At 48.2% G+C, this 15,480-nt stretch overlaps 4 protein-coding genes across 4 annotated transcripts in view; 1 reads left to right on the forward strand and 3 right to left on the reverse strand.

The window, feature by feature from the left end:
- LOC117044871 overlaps positions 1 to 15,480 on the reverse strand; it is a 628,087-nt gene that overhangs the window by 445,047 nt on the left and 167,560 nt on the right. The window lies entirely within an intron of this gene.
- The window catches only part of LOC117044870, an 878,236-nt gene that overhangs the window by 339,237 nt on the left and 523,519 nt on the right, over positions 1 to 15,480 (forward strand). The gene's annotated exons all lie outside the window — the stretch shown is intronic.
- LOC117044974 (olfactory receptor 52K1-like) lies at positions 491 to 3,355 on the reverse strand. The gene is given in 3 exon segments (XM_033145769.1): positions 491 to 1,428; positions 1,431 to 1,505; positions 3,292 to 3,355. Coding segments are annotated over 3 exon segments (1,077 nt in total).
- LOC117044975 (putative olfactory receptor 52P1) lies at positions 4,313 to 5,275 on the reverse strand. The gene has a single exon (XM_033145770.1). The coding sequence runs from the start codon at positions 5,261 to 5,263 to the stop codon at positions 4,313 to 4,315; it is 951 nt and encodes a 316-aa protein (XP_033001661.1). The 5' UTR covers positions 5,264 to 5,275.

Genomic DNA, 15,480 nt, shown 5'->3' on the forward strand with positions numbered 1-15,480 from the left:
ATCTACCGTGTGGATAAGAAATAACTCTCAATTAACCTGGTCCTGAGCTGCATAAGGACTTGTGTGTTAGGAGCAACACCTTGAACTACCTGGAAGATTGTATTCCCCTCCGGTACCTGCTAAAGGGGATTAAGATCAACAAATAGAATTTGGCTAGTCTTCTCTTGGCCTAATCATTATTTGTTTTTAGGGGACACTGGTGGCCCTGGTGTAATAGAATGCACTCCCTGTTGAAATACAAGAAACCCCTAGTGTATTGGCACCTATCTGCACCTTGATCTCTCAGCCTGTCTCTGCTGCTTTAAGTACTGTGTTGTTTTAGTGCATATTTTAATTATGGGTATTTTTAAAATGTTCATATACTTCATAAATGGAGATATGATTCTGGTCCAAGACCAAGAGTGACTGGATTTGTGTCCTTTCTTTTTTCTTTTTGGCATTCACGGCCCTACCAGTAAGTGTCCAGATGCATCACTAGCCACCATTTTTTTTAGGAGACATCTTTTCTCCTCAGGAGCAAGCCGGCCACCTTGTCACGGATCAGCTTGGTCTTCACACCATAGACGATGGGATTGCAGAAGGGAGGCACCAGAATATAGAAGTTGCCGATGAGGATATGAATGTAGGGGGCCACGTTGTGGCCAAAGCGATGTGTGAGGAAGGAGAAGAGGGCAGGTGTGTAGGCCAAGACAATCACACAGATGTGGGAGCCACAGGTGTTGAAGGCCTTGGCCTGGGCCTCCTGAGATGGCAGCCTCAGCACGGTCACGATGATCTTTGCATAGGACACACCGATGAACGTTAAATCCAGGCCCACCACCAGCAGGGCCACAGTCAAGCCGTACATGTTACTGATCACAGTGCCAGTGCAGGCCAGCCTGACGATGCCCATGTGCTCACAGTAGGTGTGGGGGACTACATTGGTTCGGCAGTAGGGCAGTCTGCTGGCAAGGATAGGAAATGGGGCAGTCAGAATGGCTCCCCTGGCAACTGCCAGGCAGCCAATCTTCACGATGGCAGGATTTGTGAGGATGGCTGCATAGCGCAGTGGCTGGCAGATGGCCATGTAGCGGTCAAAGGCCATGGCCAATAAAATGGCTGACTCGATGATGGACAGCGCATGGATGAAGAACATCTGCGTCAAGCAGGCTTCGAAGCGAATCTCTCGTGAGCCAAACCAGAAGAGGCAAAGCATTTTGGGCACAACGGAGGTAGATCCAGCCAGGTCAATGACAGCCAGCATGCAGAGGAATAAGTACATGGGCTCATGCAAGGTCTCTTCCACCCAGATGACGAACATGATGGTGCAGTTCCCCAACATGGTCACCACATAGATGAAGCACAGGGGGATGGCCAGCCAGACATGGGCCGCCTCCAGCCCTGGGATCCCCAGCAGGAGGAAGATTGAAGGGTGGAGGGTGCCATTGTATTCGCCACCAAAGGCAGACATATTAGACTGGAGGGGCCTTGGAACTCCTCCAATGGGCTGTGCAAAGGAGAAGCTTCTTGTTAATATGGAGGTTGGGGAGGCAGGCAACAGTTAAAGGGCATGTTCTGCATCCAGCAAAATTTCACACCACCATTTTGAGGTCTTGTTTCCACCAGCAGGTATAAATTAGCCGGTTGCTTAACCCCATTCCTGCTGGCAGGAAGAAATACAAGCTTTCAGCAGGGCCTGATGGTGAAGGTCAGCAGGGATACAACAGTTGAAAATTTAAGTGTGGGGTAACAACACTCAGGAGTGTGATAGATATCAGTGCTCACTCAGAGCCGTTTATCCTCTAGTGTGCCTGGCTGCCTACATTTAAAGGACGCTAACGTTAACTGAAGATTCAGTGATATTTTCTTCATTTAGTCAAGTAGCAAAATGGGTATAGTTATCTCAGCCAACTCTCCCCCAGCTGCTTCTGTTGTCTCCTGCCTAGTTGTTCTCACTAGCTGTTCCTGCATTGCAGGGGATTGGACTAGATGATCCTTGGGATCACTTCCAACTCTATGATTCTGTGACATTCTTCAGCCTGCCTCTTCTGCTGCAGGGGAAGGATTTGCTTTCACCTGAGCAACTATTGTGCAAATTTGATTTTTGAAAAATCTGCACCTTCTTACTCTGCTGGTATAACAGTAGCAACTAGCGATAAGGCTCTTGAGGCCTTTTAAGAGCTGGATACCTGGCAAAAGTTCACAGATGCAGCTTTCCCCAACTGGATATGTGAATATTGAGGACCCACAGTCCAGTTGCAGGGCCCAGGAGTTCAAATCCCCACCTGGCCACGAAACATACTGGGCAATCTCGGACAAGTCACTGTCTCTCAGCCTCACCTACCTCACAAGGTTGATATGAGGGTGAAATGGGGAGTTGAGAAACAGGTTCACCACCGTGAGCTCCTTGAAATAAAAGATGGTATATAAATATAAGAAATAAGTAAAAAAATAAATATGCAGGAGGTCCCAGGCTCAATTCCTAACAGCATCTCCAGTTAAAGGCATCAGGTAGCAAGAGACGGGAGTGATGTTTTGGAGATTCTGACATGAGATACAGCAGAAAAATGGTGCAAACTCTACTTTTTCTCAAAATAAGACCAGCTATACTTTATACTATTATAACATGATTAACAGTTTAAGATCCAGTCATTAGATTTTATTGTTTTAACTTAGTAGATGCTTCAAGCTTCCTGAGGGAAGAGCTTGGAAAACATCAAAAACAGAAGTGTCACCCACCTTGCTTCATCCAAGAGGGCTTTCAGCTATAAGATTAAATTTATGTTTTATTTCCACCCCCCATATGATCTTTATTAATTTCCATAAATTTACTATATTACAGATTACAATGACATTTTACATATGATTAAATTGATGTTTTAACAGCAGCCTTTGCCTCTCAGCGTACACTTCCCTGTCTTTAAACGCCAGCCCAGCTTACTTTCCAAGCTGGGTCCAAAATCTCAGCAGGTCTTCAAGGGAGAATGTATTCTTTCATGCAGTTGACTAATTCCAGTCCTATAAAGCCTAATCCCACTGGCTGGGTGAAGACACAGGCTATGGAGACAGTCACCTCTGCCTTCCGTGCTGCTTCTGCATCCACCTGAGGTAGTCATCACCAGCTCTTATAGGGGAATAGCACCTGGGCGATATAACCTGCCTGAGGCTAAATATAGTCACTCACCTTAGCAGATTGCAGAATCCCCCTTTGAAGAAGTGGCCATGCTGTGCCCAGTGCTCCTGCAAGGCTCTCTAGGATCCGGTGGAGGGAACTGCTGCCAGGTCTTATTTATAGGTCAGTCTGGTCAGCACCCAAGAGGAGGTTTCTAATTTCCTTCAGCCTCCGCCAGTTGCTTTCAAAGACCTCTGTGGGCATGGATGCCTCCCTCTCCCCTCTTCCTTAGATAGCCAACAGGTGCTCTTGGGACAGGTAGGTAGCTGTGCTGGTCTGCCATAGTCAAAACAAAATAAAAAAATACCTTCCAGTAGCACCTTAGAGACCAACTAAGTTTGTTCTTGGTATGAGTGAAAATGTTCTCGAAGCTACTAACATGAGTCTGACCAAACTGCAGGAGGCAGTGGAAGACAGGAGTGCCTGGCGTGCTCTAGTCCATGGGGTCATGAAGAGTCGGGCACGACTAAACAACTAAACGACAACAACAACAATAATGGGGTTCCAGGTACAGGGATTCTTGTGCTTTCTGCATGCAACAAATATTTATTTACTGTATCACAAAAAAGTTGCACAAAACTTGTAGTATAACAAAAACCATATAGGGGGCTTACAATTCATGTAAAACAATTGCAAACACATTTTAAAAAGATGAATCTAAATTTGAAATAAAAACAGCTGCAGAGAGGATAAATCAAATTAAGCATATTTTGTATATTATGGGCTATAGCCAATGGCAGTCCTGCTTAGAGTAGACCCATTAACCCTAAGTTACTCATGACCATTAAATTCCAATGGGTCTGCTCTGAGAAGGACTAACATTGGATAAAGCTGTATATACTTACAGAAGCACAAACAATTTCACAGATATTTTGAACACCAGTTATAGCATCAATAAAGCACAAAAAGGCTTTGGGTGGTATTCAGCTAAGTTTTATTCAGAGTAGACCCATTGAAATTAATGGGCCTAACTTAGTCATATTCATTAATTTTGATGGGTCTGTTCTGAATAAGAGTAAGTTGAATGCCAACCGTTAAGATGAAAATACCTGGGATTTTTTTTTTTAAAGTGCTTACAGCCTTACTACTTTTTAATATTTCTTTATTGCCTGCAGCCTTCTAGATGTTGCATTCAACAATGCCAGCCCTTATTGAGTGTTGTTATGTAGGTCGCTTCCTCCTGAGAACTATGTGGGTCACTCGTTCACGGATCTCCTTGGTCTTAACACCATACACAATGGGGTTCAGCATGGGCGGGAAAAGGAGGTAGAAGTTGGCCAGAAGGATGTGAACATGAGGCTGCACATGATGGCCAAACCGGTGTGTTAAGATGGTGAAAAGAGCTGGGGTGTAGGAGACCAGGATCACCACCACGTGAGCTGCGCAGGTGCTGAAAGCCTTATAGCGGGCATCTTTTGATGGCAGAGCCATGACAGCCCTGGCAATCATGCAGTAGGACAAAGTGATGAACAGCAAATCCACCCCCACTACGAGGAGAGCCACCAGAAGTCCATAGACAACGTTGGCAAGGATGCTTGAGCAGGCCAGCTTCACCACAGCCATGTGCTCACAGTAAGTGTGGGGGATGACGTTGGTCTTGCAGTACGGAAGACGGGCTGCCAAGATGATGATTGGGATGATGAAGACTGTGCCTCTCAGGATGACCCCTGCTCCAATCTTGGCCAGCAATGGGTTGGTTAGGATGGAGTCGTATCTCAAAGGATTGCAAATAGCTACGTAACGGTCAAAGGCCATTGCTACAAGCACTGTCGACTCCATGATGGAGAAGGAGTGGATGAAGAACATCTGGACCATGCAGGCACCAAAATCTATTTCCCCAGCTTGAAACCAGACAATGCAGAGCATCTTGGGCAGGGTGGAGGTGGAGAGCACCAGGTCTATGCCAGCGAGCATGCAGAGGAAGATGTACATGGGCTTGTGGAGGCTCTGCTCTGTTTTGATGGTATACAGTATGGTGCAGTTTCCTAGCAATGTGATGACATACATTGAAGAAAGAGGGATGGAGAGCCAGTAGTAGGACGCTTCCAGACCAGGGATACCGAGCAGGATAAAGGAGTAGAGGGTGGCATGGCTCCCGTTAAACACAGACATCACTCATGGGAGGCATGGCGCATGGATAGTCTTGCTGGCTGCAGTGAAGGGAAGAGCCACAAATTGAGACAGCATGTGAACTTTGTGCATCCTCAACAAGAAAGGCATCCCCCTGCTAAATAACTTTAAAGGTGTCAGTATGAATAGCATATATTAGGGATTCACTTAGGTGTAGACTTAGGGAAAGCTAGGCATTACAAGGGCCTGGAAACCAAGCCTTATGAGGAACAGTTGAGGGAGTTGAGGATGCTTAGCCTGAAGAAGAGAAGACTGAGAGGTGATATGATGACCATCTTCAAATATCTAAAAGACCATCTCATGGACGATGGACCAAGCTGGTTTTCTGCTGCTCTGGTGGATAGGACATTACGAAGAGCTTTTTGAAAGAGCTGTTCAGCAGTGGAATGGCCTCTTTTGGAAGGTGGTGGACTCTCCTGCACTGGGTCTTTTTAAAGAGAGATTGGATGGCCATCTGTCAGGGATATTTTGGCCTTTGATTCTGCTTTGCAAGGGGATGTCCTAAATGACCCTTGTGTTACCTTCCAACCCTACAATTCTATGATTCTATATTTCATTCTAGCAGACCAAGCCCCTGCTCGTTTATGTGGCAGTAAACCCTATTGAATTCAATTTTTTATTTTTGTTTTAATTACATTTATATACCACCCTTCATCTGAGGATCACAGGGCAGTTTACAATATAAAAAACACAAAAATACATAATATGGGAAACAGCTGTGCTTATTTGAAAATAATGCATGGAAAAAGTTGCTCTCTTAGAGAAATCTCGATAGTGTGGGTTACACCCGGTGAACTGTGTTTAGCTGCCACTGAAATCAAATAGGACTTAAGTCATGCGCTAAACTTCCCACATTGGTTCCAGTGGGGCTGAAGCACATGTATCATAATTGACATTTGGTGCAGTGAAGGGCAGCTGTGTGTGCTGGGCAAATGTCTCCCCTATTCTCATATCAAGTGGAGTGGGTATTCCTACAGACACAGCCTTGAGTTGCATGGAAGAAAGTGGGCAGATAAACGTTGTTGGATGCTGCTGAGCCACTTCTCTATTATTGACATTTTCTTCCCGTTCCAAAAACCCCCAACCCTTGTCAATAAATAATAATAATAATAATAATAATAATAATAATAATAATAATAATAATAATAATAATAAATTTTATTTGTACCCCGGCCGGAGCCAGGCTCAGAGCAGCTAACATCATATAAATAATACAATATGCATAAAAACAAGCAACCAATTGATTAAAATGCATCCCAAAATTAATTCAAATAAATTAAAATTAAAGTTAAAACTGGACAAATAACAATCCTCAGGTTAAAATTGAAAGCGGTTAACACTCGCCAGGACCAGTTACAGGTGGGTAGCCGTGTTGGTCTGCCATAGTCAAAACAAAATCGAAAATTCTTTCTAGTAGCACCTTAGAGACCAACTGAGTTTGTTCCTGGTATGAGCTTTCGTGTGCATGCACACTTCTTCAGTGTCGCCAGGACCAACTGTTCCCACTGATATTATAAGGACCTGTGAACGGGCTGGGAAACCTCCTTAATGCTTGTTCTTATACAAAGAGAAAATGAGTCAGACTGAACCCTGACCAAAGGCCTGGTGGAAATCTCCATCATGCAGGCCCTGTGGAAGGATGTCAAATCTCGCAGGGCCCTGGTCTCTTGTGAGAGAGCATTCCGCCAGGCCGGGGCCACGTCTGAAAAGTCCCTGGCTCTGGTCGAGGCCAGTCTAATCTCCCTGGGGCCTGGAATCTTCAGGTGGTTGTTATTTGCAGACTGTAAGGTCCTCCGTGGGACATACCAGGAGTGGCATTCCCATAGGTACAAGGGTCCTGGCCATATAGGGCTTTAAAGGTTAAAACCAGCACTTTAAACCTGATCCTATACTCCACCAGGAGCCAGTGCAGCTGGTATAGCACTGGGTGAATGTGATCCCATGGCGAAGACATAGAATAAAACATTTTATCACTGTATTTGGAGGCAGCAGTGGAAACTGCAGGAGGGGAGAGGGCTCTGGTGTTTGAGTCCTGCTTTGGGGTTTCCCACAGGCATCTGTTTGGCCACTGTGAAAACAGGAGGTTCTTGCATTACCTACTGGGACTGTATATATGTACCGTATATGTTCCCTTGCACCTAATTCTGGAAATATCCTAACAGAATGACACTGTTCTCTCAGATGCTGTTTGTCAAGTTCTTTTGGGGGGGGAGGCAGTGTTTTCTGGCCATTATGTTCAGTACTCCAGTAAATCGGTTCAATGAGTGCATTATCTTTATTCTAAAATCACCCTCTCCTAGAACTTCCTGCACGTGCTGCTGGTATATGGCATTTTAAAAAGGCATATTTTATTTACTTACTTTCTTACGCACACACACATACACTGAGTCAATGGGCATACAATTTTTGATACAGTAATTTTTTTAAACAAAATATATTTGTCATTTTCTGAAATCGTTATTTACTAAAAACCAGCTTACAGAAAGTACTGAAAATAAAACATTGAGTGTGTGTCCAATATCCTCCAGTGCTTTAAAAAAAACGACTCACATCCTCCTGGTTGGGATCTGTATTATTATTGCATTAAATTAATAGGGTCACTGGCATTGCTTTGTACTTTAGATTTTATTTCACTTACTCGAATAGTGTTTGTAAGCCACTTTCCACTTAGCAACGTAATAGGGAGTCCGTGGAGCACCCCACAATCGCCTAATCTTAACTCCCTTAGGTTCAGGTCTGGCTTGTAAGCAACAGACTCTTTGTCTTTGCCTTGTGTGGAGAAGCAAGGCTCGTGGTGGTGGAGGTCTCTCATCCTCCCCTTCCAATTTCCCAGTAACAACAAAAAAGTGCCCGAATGATCCTTTTGCCCTCTAGAAAGAAATACCCCAGATCATCAAGATCTGGCGTATTTTTAGCCCTGCACCAAGCAATAGCCTAACAAAATCCAGTACAGAACCAAATTATATGGCTCTGTGCAGTGATCAAAAGCAAGTGAAGGTCCTGGGTGTCAGCCAGAGTAATCCAGTGGTGATACTCACTTCTGGTGCTGAGCAACAGGCGCTTGAAACAAACATGGTAACTTCATGGGGGCAACAGCAGGAGGAGGAACCATCGGCCTTTGTGTGTCCAACCCCTTAGCTGTTCCGTGTGGGAAGCAGGATGCTAGACTTTGGTCTGACGCAGCAGACTATTCTTATGTCCTTATGTGCTCTAAGAGTAGAGGGGAGCATTTATGCAGCTTTCTTCAGTGCCGCGCTGTGTGCAGATGGCCCCAGTGGTTCTGAAAGCACAAGATTTCCCTCTGGATCAGTAGTTTAGGCTCTTTTCTCCCTTTATGGCCTCCTCTCAGGGTTTCATCATGCACTCACAGCTCTGCTGGTTCTCACCCTCGGATGAAAGACTCAGGCTCTCAACTCAGGAAATCCCAAAGCTTTATAGACTGTTACGGAAATTACCGGGTCGAGAAGGCTCAGCTCCCGGTCCTACGGAGGAAGCCCGTGGTTCGCTGCGGAGGCAATGGAGACCAGCCGGAGATTGGAGCAAAAGCAAAGGAGTTTATTGCGCAACAAGGTTCAGGAGGATCCGAACCCCGAACAAAGGGTGTCACGGACTTTTAAAACTTCCCGCCATTGCCCAGAATACATAGCGAAATACATCACAGAAACGTCAGAAATGGGAGGAGGGAGAGGAGGTTCTAGTGGAATTTACATATAGGAAAACCAAGTTTTGCATAACAGGAAGGATGGCAGGAACCGGTGAATGGATCTAGGGTGGGTGTAATACACATTGAAGGTTTCCTCTGCGTCGGGACAATAGAACGCTCCTAGGAGGATGTCTGCTGCTATGGTAACTGATGGATGGGTGCTTGAATGGATTACCGGGAGGGGTGTATTTCCTCCTGAGGACGTGACTCGCTGCTTAGGGGATTATGAAAGCCACTGAGTGGAGAGTCCAAAAATTATGCAGTATCGAAATAATATACTTCTGATGATCGGAGGATGGCGGGGACCGAGGGGTTAGAAAGGTTATTTTATAAGGAGCAGATAGACACTCGAATCAAGCAGATCGGACTTTGCGTTGCTGAGATATTGATTTTTATGCTATTTTACTGTCTGAGCTGTCAGACAGTCCACCCACAATCTAAATAAGTCCACTTGCAACATTGTAGCAGTTCATAATTAATAGCTTCCCAAAACTAGATACATTTTGGTTTCGGTTCCATTGTTCTCACAGCGGGGAGCCTGTCAATACCCACTTAGCGCTCAGTCAAGCGTGAAGGTGATGATTGAATCATAGTAGCTGAGCTGAACGTTCCATTTTGCAGGCTGAGCTGAATGCATGCTCCTGATTGGTGGGTTTGCCGTTCATTGAGAAAATGGAGCGTGTACGGAGAGCTGTTTGACAGGAGCGCTTTTCCGGAGGCTTTTCGGGGCGCAGATCGGGACATTTAGGGGAAACCCTTTATCGCGAGGGTTTTATGTGGTGCTTGTGCGACTTGTGTGGTGAAGGGGTACCCGCTCATCGTCGGGGGAGGGCAAAGAGTAGAAAGAGGCTTCCAGGTCCCGCATTTGGCAGCGCGGGAGTCCCGCGAGGAGGCTGCGCGGTGGGGAAGGTGGTGGCTGGAATTTTCCCTAACAGTCCCGCATTTGGAGATAAGATTTGTATCTGGTTCGCAGAACCACAAATCCTTTTCTCCACACCTACACCTTCGAGACTTGGTACTCACCTTCCCCACGCGCCTCGGCTGGTCGTATTCAGGGAGAGCGGGCCGGTCATGGTTGGATGCCAACATCGGGTGCAGGCATGGTGGGCTGTCAAAAGCCAGCTGATCGGAGAGTATGATGAGCTGTCACACGGCTGTCAAAGTGGCAGGTAGTCACACTGGCGAGCTGTCAAAGGTGGCCACCGAGGAGACAGGGTGTGCTGTCAAATAGCTGTCAAACAGCTGTCAAACGGCAAGCAGGTAGACCAAGGCAAGCTGTCAAAGTGGTGAGTCCGAAAATGTGGAGAACTGTCAAAAAGCTGTCAAACGGCAAGCAGTCAGAATAGGGCAAGCTGTCAAAGCGGTAAGTCCGAAAATGTGGAGAACTGTCAAAAGGCTGTCAAACGGCAAGCAGTCAGAATAGGGCAAGCTGTCAAAGCGGTAAGTCCGAAAATGTGGAGAACTGTCAAACAGCTGTCAAACGGCAAGCAGTCAGAATAAGGCAAGCTGTCAAAGCGGTAGGTCCGAAAATGTGGAGAACTGTCAAACAGCTGTCAAGAGCTGTCTATAGCGGCAAGTCCGAAAATGGTCGGTGGGAACGATGTACGGGGACTCGGGAATGGTGAAGCAGGAACTGGGGTGCGATGGACAGGAACTGGGGTGCGATGCTGGGGTGCGATGCTGGGGTGCGACGAACAGGAACTGGGGTGCGATGCTGGGGTGCGGTGATCAGGAACTGGGGTGCGATGCTGGGGTGCGATGCTGGGGTACGAGGAACAGGAACTGGGGTGCGATGCTGGGGTGCGGTGCTGGGGTACGAGGAACAGGAACTGGGGTGCGATGCTGGGGTGCGGTGCTGGGGTACGGTGGGCTGTACCCCCGGGTATACGAGGGGTGGGAATTGAGCGCAGTCCAAAGGGGAAGGGCTTCAAGGTCCTGTTGGGGCTCTCCTTATGTTCTCAAGTCGGAAGGAGGGGCTTGAACGAATTGCGGGTCAGTTTGAGCTGGCAGAGGGGCACGGAAAGGATTTGGAGGGTGTGACTCTGCGGTTGGTTGGGCCACCGAGACCTGGGTGCCTTGGGGTGGCCAATTCCCTTGGGGATGAGGTGGCACCATTTGCTGGTTCTCATAGCCCTGGGCCCAAGGAGGGTGCGAAGGAAAGGTCGTGTATGGTGGGTTTCCTCCGGGGAATGGGTAAGAATTAGCTTCAACCCATGGGCTCCCCGGGTATAAATATGGGCAGTTTCGTCTTAGGTGCCCTGGTTGAAAACACAGGTGACAAAGGCCAGTGGATGGGCCCCAGGGTCGTGGCATGGATGGACTTGCATTCAATCCTTCCCCTCTTCCTCGCCCCCTGCCTCCTCCCCTGGCCGGGAACCCTGGAGCTGGGAAGTAAGGGGTTTCCATACTGAGGGCAAGCACTGCCTCTTCCCCTGCCCTGGTGTCCATCCTTTTCTTTTCGTCCCGGTTGTTAAAGACGGACTTGGCGATGGACAGTATTTCGCTAAAAGTTTTCCCATCGTAGCCAACTAGGAGATTTAAGGCTTTCCTTATATCTGGCGATGCCTGGTCTTTGAAGAAGCCTTTTACTATTATATCATGGTGCGGATTCTCGGGGTCTATTCCACCCCACGTTTTTATGGCCGCCACCAACCGAGAATAATAGTCCGAAGGGTGTTCATTCGGTCCCTGTATTACAGTCTGAACCTTAGTCCAGTTTATTGAGCGCTGCCCTGAAGCCTTGATGCCATCTAGGATGGCCCTTTTAAACAAGTTCAGGCACCAGATGCCATTAGGGGTATTGTAGTCCCAGGCAGGGTTGGGTTCAATACGGAGATCTCTAGGTGTCAGGGCCCCCACCCCTTGAGGTCTCCCTTCCTGGTAGTTCTCCTGATTTAGGGCTTCTTCAGCCTTACTGAGGATGTCAGCCTTTTCAGCCTCATTGAATAGGGCATTTAAGAGTACGTGGACATCAGTCCAAGAAGGGTGATGGGAAGAGAAAATGGTAGCAATTTGCCGGTGGCACTTGTCAGGGTCATCTCTCAAGGAGGGCATCGTGTTAGCCCAGTTGATCAGATCGGCCGTACGGAAGGGTTGATGGGTATAGATCATACGTGGGGCCCCATCTGGGTCTGTCGGTGGTATAGGGAAAGCCCTCAGTGGCATCTGGAAGGAGGTTGCTTGGTGGTCGTTTCCCCCTTTGCCTTTGGCCTTTGCCTGGACGGACTGCCGGAGAATGGATGGGGGACAGGTGCCATGGTCTCTGACAGGAGTTGGAGTAGAGTCAGGACTCATAAACACATCGGGCACCGCTAGAATCCCTTCCTGGCCGGCGGGATGAACCAGTAATTTGTCACCTTGAGCCACTGCTTGGCTATTGGGACTAGCATCCTGTTCAGGTCCCTGTGCCATGGCCTGATCCTCATAGGGGGGTGGCGCAGGACCTTCGTTTGGTCTCTTAGGATTCTTTCTAGGAGGTTTAATCACGGGCATCTGGAGCGTTGGGGACGAGTTTAGAGTCATAAGGACTTGGGATACAGCCTCGAAAGTCTCCAAATAATCAAGCTGTCGAGGCCTTTCTTCTAATAAGAGCTTCTTTAGGGTTTTTAGTTGATCCTGATGGAAGGATCCCTCCGGTGGCCAGCGGAGTTCTGATGGCACTCTTTCAGTAAAAGACGGCCAGGAATTCCTACAAAGATCTTGCAGCTTCTGTCTAGACAAAATCTCATGGTCCGGAATTATCTTCCAATGCTTCATGACAATCGCGAGGGGAGAGTCGGGTTCCGGCTGGGTAAAAGAAGGCTTTCGAGAAGTCTTCTTCCCAGTGGAAGTACGACCATGCTTTGAAGCCTTGGCACCCATCGTTCCTTGGGGTTTAAGAGGAACCTGGGGGTTTTTTTTGGGAAAGGAGGGACGGGAAAGGTATCTTTGTAAGTCGGGGTTTCTCACTAAGGGAGTGGGACAGGGGGGTTTCTTAACATAAGCAAAGTACAGTACACGACGTTCCAATAATCTAGCCTGGTCCCTTGCGTTCACTAGTTCGGCTAGCGGGGCGGCTGACCAGGGGGATCTACTCTAAACTACCTCTTCCTTTCCTTTTCCTGGAGCTCCCTTTTCCTCTTCCTTTCTCTTCCGTTTCTTCTCATCTATTCCTACTTCTCAACCCCCATTTCCACCCATTACAGGGTACCCCCACCTGGCAACCTCCTGCCTATCGTTAACAGCTAAGGAAGGGAGCCCTACTGGACGCCTGCCACAGCAGTGCCAGATCGGGCAGCCCTTTTGATAGGGTTAAACGGTCCGGAAAAACCTCCCTTGCGTTCGGAAGCGGGCTCACGCACGACCAGCGTGTTTTACATGGCCCGACCGGGGCGGCTGAGGTTTGGGATAGTGCAGAGAAGTCCTTTGCCCCTTGGCAGCTGGCAAAGTAGAAAAAGAGCCCAGTCCCTTGCGTTCGTTAGACCAGCTAACGGGGCGGCTGACTGGGTATTTGGAGAAAAAGAGATAGAGCTCAGGACTCCCCTTTCGAGTTGAGCAGCAGTCCACGGGACAGACTGAGAGACAGGCAAGAAATGATAGGCAAGAGAGCAGTAGATTGCGGTTGCCAGGTTTACCTCCCCCCTCCCCCCAATCACCAGTGCACTGGATTTATACTTACGCGTCTTCCACCGCGATCCGCTGGATCGTTGGAGACGAAGCCGGCTGAACTTTGCCTTTGCTCCCCGGTTGGCTCCCCTTGAGACCTGCAATTACCGCCCGGAGGATGGCCAGGGATCCGTCGAGTCTCCACGGGAGAAAAGGGTCCCGTTGCCGGCTGAAGGCTCTTTGGGGGTCCCCAGCCACCACGGGAGAACGCAGGTCCCGGGTTTCGGCACCAAGACTGTTACGGAAATTACCGGGTCGAGAAGGCTCAGCTCCCGGTCCTACGGAGGAAGCCCGTGGTTCGCTGCGGAGGCAATGGAGACCAGCCGGAGATTGGAGCAAAAGCAAAGGAGTTTATTGCGCAACAAGGTTCAGGAGGATCCGAACCCCGAACAAAGGGTGTCACGGACTTTTAAAACTTCCCGCCATTGCCCAGAATACATAGCGAAATACATCACAGAAACGTCAGAAATGGGAGGAGGGAGAGGAGGTTCTAGTGGAATTTACATATAGGAAAACCAAGTTTTGCATAACAGGAAGGATGGCAGGAACCGGTGAATGGATCTAGGGTGGGTGTAATACACATTGAAGGTTTCCTCTGCGTCGGGACAATAGAACGCTCCTAGGAGGATGTCTGCTGCTATGGTAACTGATGGATGGGTGCTTGAATGGATTACCGGGAGGGGTGTATTTCCTCCTGAGGACGTGACTCGCTGCTTAGGGGATTATGAAAGCCACTGAGTGGAGAGTCCAAAAATTATGCAGTATCGAAATAATATACTTCTGATGATCGGAGGATGGCGGGGACCGAGGGGTTAGAAAGGTTATTTTATAAGGAGCAGATAGACACTCGAATCAAGCAGATCGGACTTTGCGTTGCTGAGATATTGATTTTTATGCTATTTTACTGTCTGAGCTGTCAGACAGTCCACCCACAATCTAAATAAGTCCACTTGCAACATTGTAGCAGTTCATAATTAATAGCTTCCCAAAACTAGATACATTTTGGTTTCGGTTCCATTGTTCTCACAGCGGGGAGCCTGTCAATACCCACTTAGCGCTCAGTCAAGCGTGAAGGTGATGATTGAATCATAGTAGCTGAGCTGAACGTTCCATTTTGCAGGCTGAGCTGAATGCATGCTCCTGATTGGTGGGTTTGCCGTTCATTGAGAAAATGGAGCGTGTACGGAGAGCTGTTTGACAGGAGCGCTTTTCCGGAGGCTTTTCGGGGCGCAGATCGGGACATTTAGGGGAAACCCTTTATCGCGAGGGTTTTATGTGGTGCTTGTGCGACTTGTGTGGTGAAGGGGTACCCGCTCATCGTCGGGGGAGGGCAAAGAGTAGAAAGAGGCTTCCAGGTCCCGCATTTGGCAGCGCGGGAGTCCCGCGAGGAGGCTGCGCGGTGGGGAAGGTGGTGGCTGGAATTTTCCCTAACATAATGAAATGAGCAGGTGGTCTCGGCATCAGCTCAAAGTACAGGTTATACAGTTGGAAGGGGGCACCGGCAGCAACTAGGATACATGGTTAAAGGTAAAGGGACCCCTGACATTTAAGTCCAGTCATGAACAACTCTGGGCTTGCGGCACTCATCTCGCTTTACAGGCCGAGGGAGCCGGTGTTTGTCCACTTCCTCAGACAGTTTTTCCGGGTCATGCAGTCAGCATGACTAAGCCGCTTCTGGCGAAGCCAGAGCAGCACACGGAAAAGCTGTTTACCTTCCCGCTGGAATAGTACCTATTTATCTACTTGCACTGCATGCTTTCGAACTGCTAGGTTCGCAGGAGCTCACCCCATTGCGGGGATTTGAACTGCCAACCTTTCAGTCAGTAAGCCCAAGCGGCACAGTGGTTTAAAC

The sequence above is a fragment of the Lacerta agilis genome, chromosome 4 (assembly GCF_009819535.1).
Source record: "Lacerta agilis isolate rLacAgi1 chromosome 4, rLacAgi1.pri, whole genome shotgun sequence".
NCBI classification, from domain to species: Eukaryota; Metazoa; Chordata; class Lepidosauria; order Squamata; family Lacertidae; genus Lacerta; species Lacerta agilis.